Source organism: Pagrus pagrus (assembly GCF_965226575.1).
Source record: "Pagrus pagrus genome assembly, chromosome: 15".
In the NCBI taxonomy this organism is placed as follows: Eukaryota; Metazoa; Chordata; class Actinopteri; order Spariformes; family Sparidae; genus Pagrus; species Pagrus pagrus.
Window position 1 is genome coordinate 12,094,556 of NC_140199.1, and position 12,219 is coordinate 12,106,774.

A 12,219-nucleotide genomic window follows, 5' to 3' on the forward strand; every position below is an offset into this window, starting at 1 on the left:
ATTTTATATAAATATTTATTATGAATCTTCACTTTCTAAGCTTAATGAATAAAGCTTTTCAATAAAGTTGAGAGAAAAAAAAATGTGACTGCAGTTGACGCCTCTCTCTCCGCCACTCCGCTCTCTCTAAAGATGTGACGTAATCACGTCGGTGGCGTGGTTGACGGTCACAGTTGGGCAACATGGCGGCGCACAGACTATCTCCATCACTGCACAGGCTCCTGTTCGCTGGAAAGGTGAGCTGACCAGAGTCTGTCTGCACTACACGAGCTCGTTTAACAACCTGCCGGCTGTGTGTTTACTCACAGCACGCGACCGACATGACAGCTGTTTGCATAGTTCATAACCTGCTCGTGACAAGTAACAGGACTGAATGCTCTTGACGGCGAAGGCAGAAAGATAACACGAAACACACACAATCACACATTAGATGATAAACACAGTAAACAGTCATATTGTTGAAATTGTGAAAAAATGTTGCCGGAAGCTCCTGAAGTAAAAACTGTGTCCTGGCGTTTCTTCTGTCGGAGATCGTCAATCAAGTGCAAGTTTGACATTGTCTCAGACAGGCTGTGCTCCAGACGACTGTTTTAAAGATATCTTGTGTGTTATACAAGTCATTCTTCTTCATCGCACAATTTAAATACACGGCGTCAATTCTGTTCATCAAACCCCAAAACTTACTTTCATCTGACTACTGACTCCATCTTAATTTGACTTTGGAACAAACAGCATGTGCATTTTGTCTAGTTGTGACACTGTCAGCTGAGGATTGTGCTGTCTGAAATTATTATTCACGTATTTATTTGATAATGTTTAATCTGTTGCAGTTGCATTTTAAATGTTGTGGCGAGACGCAGCTCGATCGCTCAAGTTTCAATGGTGCAGACAGCTGATCCAAAGTTTTTTTTGTTTTTTTTAACTGGATCCTATAAAAGGTGTCATGCTCCACCGATCTAGCCCACCAGGGGGCCCCATGACTAAAAGTGATCCATGGACACCTAGTGTACAACTGACACAAGCTTAAAGGTGCACTATGTACTTTTAATCAGAAGAGAAGGATCTTCATTTTTTTACTCTCTTCGTTTTCATGACTGAATAAACAGACTGACCTTAAAGGACACCACAACTTCATACTGTTTTACTTTGTTTATATGTGGCGGACCCTGCCACCTTTCCAGGTTCAAACAGTGTTCTGGGGTGTTCTCATTAATATTGTAACACAAACAAAGCATGGAGATCATCAGATCATCTCAGTCTGCGTGCTGTATCGCCACTATATGGATTTATTGATACATTCAGTTAAAATGTATTCATTGGTTATAATCAACCTCAGTTAATGAAAATATGTGTTAATGAGCTGAAGCTTGAAGCTTCTGACTTTCTGACAAGGGAACCGGATGTACAAAAATGCTAATTGAATCCAGGTTGTAGTCCTCGTTACTCCAGCACTCTATAGTAGCCTGATATAGTGTTTCTGTCTGTGTTGCAGTATGCCGCATTCCAGTCCAGATGCTGTACGCTGCACTGCAAAACTCAATATTCCACCGTGTACAATCCTGATGAAAAGGTAATGCACATCTCTCTTCTTCTTTTTCTCCTGCTCTTTGACTGTAACCATCCATGTATTCAAGGCTTATGTTTTATATGTGATTTTTGATTAAGATCTATGTGATTTCTGAAACAAAAGTGCTAAAGAGTCAGGGGTAAACATTGCTTTAGTGTTGTCTTCTGACAAAAAGGTGAAGTAAAGAAAAGTCCTTGTTGTGTCGGTGTTAAACAAACCAAATCTGTCTTCTGTTTCTTTCCACAGACGTTTGATAAGATCCTTATCGCCAACAGAGGAGAGATTGCCTGCAGGGTAAGACTGGCCAACACAAGGATATATACTCTACATTAAATCCAACTGAAGCTGTCGTAGGATTAGTGTTGGACACCTAAAGACATACACTCACTGGAGCTTTACCTCACATCACACTAAATGGAGGAGATTGTAAAAAAACCCAGAGGGCATGGTGGGACAACCCTGCAGTATTATCATCTGGGCCACAAACTTTGCTGCTTTTTTCACAGTTTTGTTAATATTACTTTTCTACTATGAACAATATAATTCGCAGTGTGTAATGTTTATTACAACAGTAATGTTGTGTGTTTTTCCATCAGGTGATCAAGAGTTGTCAGAAAATGGGCATCAAGTCTGTAGCTGTTCACAGTGATGTCGACTCCAGTGCTGTAAGTTGCCACCTGCGTTCATCCAGAGTTTATTGTAGTTCAGTTTAGTCAACTTCTGCTTCCTTTACCCAGGAGAGGTACCACTCGAGGAGTTTTTGCCGAGGTGTTTTGCTTCTCAAAGCTACAAAACACCTCTACTATATACTACCTTGCCAGTGTAGGTTTTAGTAGGGACAGTTCGGCCTCAAATAAAAAAATGTTGTACTAAAAAACATGTACTGTTGAGATGACATTTGGATTTAACTTCCTGTGTTTGTGTGTGTCTAGGTTCATGTAAAGATGGCAGATGAAGCAGTGTGTGTTGGCCCCGCCCCCACCAGTAAGAGCTACCTGAACATGGACGCCATCATGGATGCCGTCAGATCCACTGGAGCTCAAGCTGTAAGCATTTCTATTACTCATTTCATTATGAGACTGTGGGTAGATGGGATGCATGATATTCTGTCTTCCATGTGACCTGCCAAATATTTCTCTACCGTTTAATCTCTAGAAAACATCCACGGATATATCATTTCAAAGTTGAAACACAACAAATAAAGTTACTTTTCTTTTCTCTGTAAAGGTTCATCCTGGTTATGGGTTTCTGTCTGAAAACAAAGAGTTTGCAAAGCGACTGGTGAGTAATACACAGAATCAGGTAGACTCTTATTTTAGTTTATTCTGGACCTTGGTATCAGTATGATCTGATAAGGTAAATGTCACAGTATTGTTTTTTTGTTGCTAGGCGGCAGAGGGCGTGACATTCATTGGCCCGGACACCCATGCTATCCAGGCAATGGGGGATAAAATTGAGAGCAAGCTGATCGCTAAGGCTGCTAAGGTCAACACTATCCCAGGGTTTGATGGAGTCGTCAAGGTACGGGGACATATACACAGCTCTATTTACGTGCTCTCTCCCTTATTGACCACATTTTTTTAACTGAATATTGATTGAAAAATGTGTGAATGGTATAGTAAGTATTATCAAATGTATGCTTAATTGTGTCCTGTAACAATAAGACGTTTTGTCATTCATCAAGACAAATCTTAGATAGTATGGTGAGGCAATTATTGCACAGTTGTCAGTAATGTTTTAGTTCATGATCACTCACCATAAGCCTCTCTTTGTGTCAGACTGCTGAGGAAGCTGTGAAGATTTCGCAAGAAATTGGTAAGTCAGCATTTTTCAACACACTTAGTGTACAGTACTTGTCGCTGTGTTTGTCTGCAAAAAAGATTTTCCACCCATTTGACCCACACCCATTTTTTCCCCTTCTGCGAGAATGATGCAACTCTCAGCACTTTACTCTTGCAACTTTGATGAATTATCTGCCAGATCATGCACACACTTTTTTTATCATTATGTTTCTTCAGTCAGCCTCAGAAGAGGGCTTAATGTAAATGCAATGCGACAGTTCTGTTCCCTGTAGAAATATGTATTTACAAACTGCTGCCACAAATAACCAGATGGACTCTGGACCACATGTGGGTGAATCCTTTTGCAGCTTCGTAGCCCCTTAACCTTGACATCACCAAAAACCACACCAAGCAATTGTCTCCATTTCATTCTTTTATATCTTCCTCTTGTCAAAGATTTGTCAAATTTGTGTGGTTAAAACTAGGATTCAGTTTTACAGATGCACCTCTACAATTGCGGTGTTGATTTATCTCTGTGTTGCTGCTAGGCTACCCGGTGATGATCAAAGCATCTGCAGGAGGAGGAGGGAAAGGAATGAGGATTGCTTGGAATGACGATGAGACGAGGTAATGTTTTTACCATACAGACCTAACAGCAGTGATGCTGTCATTTTGGCAGTTACTTTGAATTAAGGACATGGTTTGTTCTGTACTAACTTTGGATCACTTACTTAGGAAAACTTTCAGTTAGTTTTGGGTGGTAATAGTTAAATTCCTATCCTATAAGATAGGAAGGATAGTTGTGCGCACAGATGTCATCCTTTAGTTATGAGTTAAACTCAAACTGTGATGGCAAGATAGTGAGGCAAAATGAAAGGTTCAAAAACACTACAAAAGAACAGTTTTGATATTTCCCAGTGATGGCTGAGGCTAACAACTGGATGATAAATCCATTCAGCATCGAATCCTCTGAAATTCCCAAGTATCACAGTTGAGCAGGAGACTTGAATGGAATTTTCTTGTGACGACACATTGAAGTCTGCCTTACAAATTGTTAAACTTCTGGATACGTCAATACAACGAATACCTTGTGCTTTCAGACGAGGCCATGCTACTGCATTTTAACGGCATTCATAACGGTGGTACTTGGAAAGCCTGATATTTTCTGAGGTGGTACATGATGTAAAACATTTTTAGAAACTTAGCACAGTAACTACTACCAAATACAGTTACAGCTCCGACAGGCTACTTTTGGGACTCTTAACTATTTGAAATGCCTCAGATGAAATTCCTGCTGCTAAACCAACGACTTCAGTTTACTTTCCTCAGGCTACTTCTACAGTTACTACTTAATCTCGTAAATCATCTACGAACTGCTGTTATTATTAGAGATCTACTTTTACGTTTTACTCTTACTACGGAGCACTGGATGTTGTAAGACTGATTTTTGTATTTGCTACCTTTATTACCGCTGCAACTTTGTGTGTGTGTTCACTGTTACAGGGAAGGTTTCCGGTTCTCGTCCCAGGAAGCAGCATCCAGTTTTGGAGACGACAGGCTGCTCATTGAGAAGTACATAGACAACCCCAGACACATAGAGATACAGGTACGACTCATGTGCACACAAAGTGTGTGAGGGATTTTTTTGCATTATTGCTGACCCTAAAGTCTGTCATGTGAATGCAGTATTCTTTTGCAGAGTGTGATTTGGCTATATGGTTTCAATTATTACACTGGATATCAATAATGGATCATTGTGACATTAACTGTTGTGTTAGCAGCTACTGTGACAAAAAGCAAAAAGATGAAAAATGAAAATCAAAGTCATTCACCAGAGATAATCAGGGAGCACTGTGTGCTTGTTGTAGGTGCTGGCTGATAAACATGGTAATGCTCTGTGGCTGAATGAGAGGGAGTGCTCCATCCAGAGGAGGAACCAGAAGGTTGTGGAAGAGGCTCCTAGGTTAGTGACAAACTCTGGCACTATGTGGTGATTGGCTTTTTAATATAAGTAATATTTTTTGTGTATCGTATGCTGCAACTGAATTGAAATATAAATACGAATCATATCTCATGTATTTGCAATAGTACTATAAGCAAATGCAATGAAAGAGTGATTGTACAGAGAGCAGTGCAGAGCAGCCTCCCATACAGTAAAGACATAGGAGGCTTTGAATTCTTCCTTTTGTACGTATCTAAAAGAAAATTCAAAGGTTTGGTATTTGTTTCCATTACAATCCCCATTTGCACCACTGAGGTGAGTCTGAGCGTCTGGTGTCATGTCCTCTCCAGTACCTTCCTCGACTCAGTGACACGGCGGGAGATGGGTGAGCAGGCAGTGCAGCTGGCCAAGGCTGTCCAGTACTCGTCTGCTGGCACAGTGGAGTTCCTGGTGGACTCTAAGAAGAACTTCTTCTTTCTGGAGATGAACACACGTCTACAGGTCAGCGTGGGGCTGTTTGGATGTGGATGTAGTGCAGTTCTGACTGTTGGGTTTAGATTCTCTTTATTTTCACTTAGAAAGACCCTCAATGAACATGAGACCCCTCTTCATGTTTGTGAAGTGTAGGATAGAAGAAATGCAGAAAAAGAAATAAAACTCCTACCCTACACCTTTTTCTTAAAGAAACCTGTATCTTCTCTGTTTGAACTTTGACCCCAGGTGGAACACCCAATCACAGAGTGTATTACTGGCCTGGACCTGGTGGAGCAGATGATCAGGGTTGCCAAGGGTTACAAACTGCTGCACAAACAAGAAGATATCCCAATAAACGGCTGGGCCATTGAGAGTCGAGTCTACGCTGAGGTATGCGTGTGTGTGTGTGTGTGATGGGTGTACAGCAAGGATGTTACATTAAAACTTGAATACAGTGTTGGAGGTGGAGCCCCACTGATTCTTATGAAAGTTGTTCAGTGGCACATGAAGCCAAAATATCTCGACCTCCCCAGACAGCTTAACAGCCATTCACACCTGGGCTCACCTAGCCCTAGCAACCCACATGAAGGACGGTTGGGTCAACGACCCACAAGTGGCCCTAATGACTCTGAAACTCAGAGCTCACACATGTCCTCAACGACTCTGTAATGACACTCCCACACAGAGTTTAAAAGCCTGCGACTCCCCTCCAGTTAGTTAGAACTGAAGAAGCCTCTTGGATGAGAGGTGAAACGTCTTCAAGAAACTGAAACAAGTCCAGTTGCCTACGATACAGCACTTAGAATTACCATGACCTGAATGACTAAGAACCTTCATAAACATTTAAAACTTGATCTAACATTCAGCTGATGGTGCTATTGAGAGTGAAACGTTTTTCTGTTGTTCTGTCAGGATCCTTACAAGTCTTTTGGACTTCCCTCCATTGGACGGCTGTCTCAATACCAAGAGCCTCTCAACCTCAGCAATGTAAGTGTGTGTGTGTTTGTGCACATCCAGTTCTCACTCATATACTATAGTTTGTAGTTTGTTTGTTTTGTTTTTCAAATTATATTCTGCCAATATGAACTTTTTCTTGTCTGCTCCTCGCTCTGTCAGGTCCGTGTAGACAGCGGCATCCAGGAGGGAAGTGACATCAGCATCTACTATGACCCAATGATCTCTAAGGTCAGGGATGTATTAAATGTAGCGCGGTTTTGTCAGTGATGTGTTTCTACTTTTTAGGAACATAGTCACCACCAGAACGTTGATTACAAAATAAAGGGTTTGTGTTTCTGTTATAATTTCCTCTGGTATCTGTTTGTAGTTGGTTACCTATGGAGCTACACGAGCTGAAGCCCTGTCCAAGATGGAGGACGCTCTGGATAATTATGTTATCAGAGGTACACCAACAGATTTTCACAGTGACACACAGGCACTTTTAAAAATGTGTTTTCTTTCTGTAATGACGTTTGTTCTTCTTCTCTCCAGGTGTGACCCACAACATCCCCCTCCTGAGGGAAATCATCACCCACCCACGCTTTATTTCTGGCGATATCAGCACCAACTTCCTGCCAGAGGTTTACCCCGACGGCTTCAAGGGGCACCAGCTGGAAGTGGACAACCGCAGGGAGCTTTTGGCCTCGGCAGCAGCGCTCTATATCACTGCTCAGCTCCGTTCACAGAATGTCCTGGGCGACCTGAGGTAAGTGCTTGATGTTGGGGGGCTATAGTTTGTTACACACCATCCCTACCATCAGTTATCCATTTTTTTTAGTGATGTGCCCACATAGAGCCTGAGCACAGAGAGGCAAGACTTCATATGTTTTATATATTGAATGGTGTGAAATGTAGGGCTCCATTAAACATCAAACATACAGGGTGTAAAGTGTATAGTAAAATAAATGATATGTTGGTTAAATATATATCTGTACATAAAATGAGCTGTGTATATGTGTTACAGGGTTTCCCCCACCCCTGTAGCATGTAGCCGCTGGGAGCTGTGTGCAGAGCTGGGCGAGGGATGCTATTCCATGGAGGTTACCAAATCAGGAAATGTTTATATTGTGAGTATTTAATGTGCACCCTTGAACAAATTGAATATGTCATTATTCCTGTTAAGGTATTGAGTGACCTTGACGCATTGAGCCTGTCTCTACTGTAAAGATAAGAAAAAAAATCATTAAAGTTGTGATACCAAATCATGTACCAGTCAGAAGTTAGAAGACACCTTTCCATATTTGTTTTAACTTTTCATAATTTTGTTCATTGGAGATTAATACTGCAGACTTCAACTGTCTAAACCAGACATCAGGTCCCTTAAGGAACAGAATAATCTGCGTTTGTCTCTGTAGGTGGAGGTGGATGGAGGAAAGGTGGAAGTTAGTGGACAGTGGAACTTGGCCTCCACACTGCTGCCACTTACCATCAACGGCACAGACAGGATGCTACAGGTAACAGACACGCACACACACACACACACACACACACACACACAGATGATATATTGCACGCATTGTCTAATACTATCCTTTTTCTTTTTTTAGTGTCTGTCCAGAGATGCTTCAGGACGGATTGTTCTGCAGTACCTGGGAACATCAGTAAGGCTGCGTGTCTGCATGTCATTATAATTACATAATCACACACGCATACGGTGCTGTCTCTAGTGTTACGCTTTCTAAGCAGGCTATAGTGTAGGTTGGGGTTAGGTTAAACCCTAATTAACTGTAACATTTAATTGTTCTTAAAAAAAATGTTCCCTTTTAAGTATTCGCTATGCTATTTTATAGGACCAATTCCTCTCATCAGAAGAAATGGACACCTCCTTCCGGTGTTTCTCACACTGTGTATTCTTCTGTAGTTTAAGGTACGCGTTATGTCCAAGTTGGCGGCAGAGTTGAACTCCTACATGCCGGAGAAAGTTGCAGAAGACACCAGCAGCATCTTGCGTTCACCAATGCCAGGCTCAGTTGTGGCTGTGTCCGTCAAGCCTGGAGATACGGTAACACATCCCAATATGTAGAAGTTTATAACATACTGTACATACAGAAGCCTTTACTAACACATTATCCATTACATTTAACACTGAGAACATTGTCACAATGATAAACAATATTTTCAGGAGTGGGTATTTACTGGATATTATCTTTGTCAACATCCTCTTGTTTGGTGAAGGAGGTCTTAAAGCTATTCAACTATTCCATCTCCATTTTATTAGCAATGTTTTAAGATAGTCAAGCTGCTAACACTATAGGTTGAACTGTAATGCTACTAAGCCATGGTTTTTTACACACTGTCAAATGTTTGTGTGTGTGTGAATGTGTGTAGGTTGCAGAGGGTCAGGAGATCTGTGTAATTGAAGCTATGAAGATGCAGAACAGTTTGACTGCTGTCAAACAAGCAAAGGTAACAATCTGAAATACTGATAGTGAAGTGTCTATCAGTAACTGCTGATATTGAGTTCAGAGAATTTAATGTGCGTGTTGCTTAATCAGACGATGAAATCAGTGCATATTTTCTATAAACTGCGTTGGCCTTGAATGTTTTAATGTTTAACTGCGCTTGTTTGTGTGTGATCTCCTGCCCTTCAGGTTAAGAAAGTCCACTGTAAACCAGGGGAGACGGTGGGAGAAGGAGACCTGCTGGTGGAGCTTGAATAACACCACCTTTGTCCTTTTGATGTGTGACATCAGCACCAGGATGAGCCTTATTCCTCTCTGCCAGTGTGGATCTTCCGCTGTGGACAGACTCTAGATTTTCCTTGCCTATACAGTGGCCCCCAGCGAAGTTTAGTTTCCCTGATGGTGACTCAGAGCTGAGTTGTATCAGCTGTGTTTGTGTCTTTTCCACATGTCAAACTCCTTTACTGTATGTTGTTGGGTTGGATGAAACTGTCTTGAAACAGCTTTGTGTTGTGCTTCCACTTTTTGTATTTTCTAGACCTGATTGTTAATTTTTGTTCACCTACAAAAATTATTTTCTCACTTTGCCACTATGCTGTCTGGCCTTGCAGCAAGTTAATTGGTTAATGTGTGAAGGTTTTGAGATGTCTACATAGGAAATGTCTGCCACTTTTTCTATGATTTTAGCACCAGAAAGTGGCAGTAATGTAAGACTGAAAACAAAATTTAAGGACTTTATAACAACCATCATTAACAAATGGCAAATTTACAGTTGATTACACTTTAGTTAAAAGTTATTTCACTGTTAACAATGAAATGCTGTATGAACCATTTTAAACAATTGTAAAGGTTTATAAACATCAGTTACAACTTTATAATGGCCATCCAAATAATGTTTATAGATGAGCTAAACAGTATTTAACCATTTACAGAGTATTATCAAAATACGTTCCAACTGTACAATAAACAATTGCTTAATAAATGGTTCATGAAGCATTTTATTGTTTGTTCACAGTGAAATTAACTATAAATTTACCATTCATTATGATTGTTATGAAGTGTTACAGTACCAAATAGTGTGTTGATAACACTCGAGGTAAGTAGGAAAAAGTAGGAATATAGTTGTAAATTTGTTGATCTGAGACCCTACAAGACACTACACAAGCAATAAAGTGCTCATTATTTTCTACATACAGTAACTCTGCCTGTCTCTGACTAAACTGCTGTCCGACTACATTAGAAACAGTTGTAATAAGAAAAGAGATGTCACAATATGACTGATGGAGTGACTGATATACATGGGACTTTGACGTACAAATAAACACCAGTTCTCGCTTACAAATGGGTCATACATTAAAGGAAAAATCTGTGTAAATGAGTCAAGAAATGACAGTGAGAAAGTCTAGTAGCTTAGTCATGCTGTGCAGAGTTTTCCTCACATGTTTTGAAACAACGAAACAGGAAGGATCACTGCAGTCCCAGTAGACCACTGGAGTCCCATGTTGTAATGGCCTCACTCGAGCCATACATGTCTCTAATTAATGACATATTTATGAATGGAGTGATATATCATGAGGACACAGCCTGAAAATCACAGGACTTATCTGTTGTTGGAAAGATGTCAGGAACAGAGGGGGAACAGTATCTGACAGCAATACTCCAAGCTGTCAGGATGCGTTCCCCCTGCTGTAAATGGTCAAATTTAATGATATCAGCCTGAAAATCACAGGACTTATCTGTTGTGGGGAAAGAAGTCAGGAGTATGAATTTGAAAGATGTGTGAGCCTCCTTTCATATTGAACAGAGGGGGAACAGTATCTGACAGTAATACTACAAGCTGTCAGGATGCGTTCCCCCTGCTGTAAATGGTCAAATTTAATGATATCAGCCTGAAAATCACAGGACTTACAGTATCTGTTGTGGGGAAAGAAGTCAGCAGTATGAATTTGAAAGATGTGTGAGCCTCCTTTCATATTGAACAGAGGGGGAACAGTATCTGACAGTAATACTACAAGCTGTCAGGATGCGTTCCCCCTGCTGTAAATGTTCAAATTTAATGACATCAGCCTGAAAATCACAGGACTTGTTTGTTGTGGGGAAAGAAGTCAGCATATAAATTTGAAAGATGTGTGAGCCTCCTTTCATATTGAACAGAAGGGAACAGTATCTGACAGTAATACTACAAGCTGTCAGGATGCGTTCCCCCTGCTGTAAATGGTCAAATTTAATGATATCAGCCTGAAAATCAATGGATTAATCTGTTGTGGGGAAAGAAGTCAGCAGTATGAATTTGAAAGATGTGTGAGCCTCCTTTCATATTGAACAGAGGGGGAACAGTATCTGACAGTAATAGTCCAAGCTGTCAGGATGCGTTCCCCCTGCTGTAAATGGTCAAATTTAATGATATCAGCCTGAAAATCAATGGATTAATCTGTTGTGGGGAAAGAAGTCAGCAGTATGAATTTGAAAGATGTGTGAGCCTCCTTTCATATTGAACAGAGGGGGAACAGTATCTGACAGTAATAGTCCAAGCTGTCAGGATGCGTTCCCCCTGCTGTAAATGGTCAAATTTAATGATATCAGCCTGAAAATCACAGGACTTATCTGTTGTGGGGAAAGAAGTCAGCAGTGTGAATTTGAAAGATGTGTGAGCCTCCTTTCATATTGAACAGAAGATAACGGTATCTGACAGTAATACTCCTAGCTGTCAAGATGCGTTCCCCGTGCTGTAAATGGTCAAATTTAATGATATCAGCCTGAAAATCAATGGATTAATCTGTTGTGGGGAAAGAAGTCAGCAGTATGAATTTGAAAGATGTGTGAGCCTTCTTTCATATTGAACAGAGGGGGAACAGTATCTGACAGTAATAGTCCAAGCTGTCAGGATGCGTTCCCCCTGCTGTAAATGGTCAAATTTAATGATATCAGCCTGAAAATCACAGGACTTATCTGTTGTGGGGAAAGAAGTCAGCAGTGACCTACTCTCTCTTTTCTCCTCTCTCCTTAGCCACTTATAAACACCAACCTCCGGGTGATTGATGCATCATGTAGCCAGTG

The 12,219-nt window shown here is 40.8% G+C and overlaps 1 protein-coding gene across 1 annotated transcript; it reads left to right on the forward strand.

Annotated features, from left to right (window-relative positions):
* The first annotated feature begins 146 nt into the window (after window positions 1–146).
* pcca (propionyl-CoA carboxylase subunit alpha) lies at window positions 147–10,361 on the forward strand. Its single transcript, XM_084376452.1, has 23 exons — window positions 147–236; window positions 1,493–1,570; window positions 1,814–1,861; window positions 2,164–2,232; window positions 2,500–2,613; window positions 2,795–2,848; window positions 2,957–3,088; window positions 3,346–3,382; window positions 3,897–3,975; window positions 4,852–4,954; window positions 5,217–5,311; window positions 5,641–5,791; window positions 6,011–6,154; window positions 6,677–6,751; window positions 6,881–6,949; window positions 7,089–7,164; window positions 7,253–7,466; window positions 7,725–7,827; window positions 8,116–8,214; window positions 8,308–8,361; window positions 8,622–8,762; window positions 9,089–9,166; window positions 9,352–10,361. Exons 1-23 carry the CDS (start codon window positions 183–185, stop codon window positions 9,418–9,420), a joined length of 2,136 nt encoding a protein of 711 aa, XP_084232578.1. The 5' UTR covers window positions 147–182; the 3' UTR covers window positions 9,421–10,361.
* The last annotated feature ends 1,858 nt before the right edge of the window (window positions 10,362–12,219 follow it).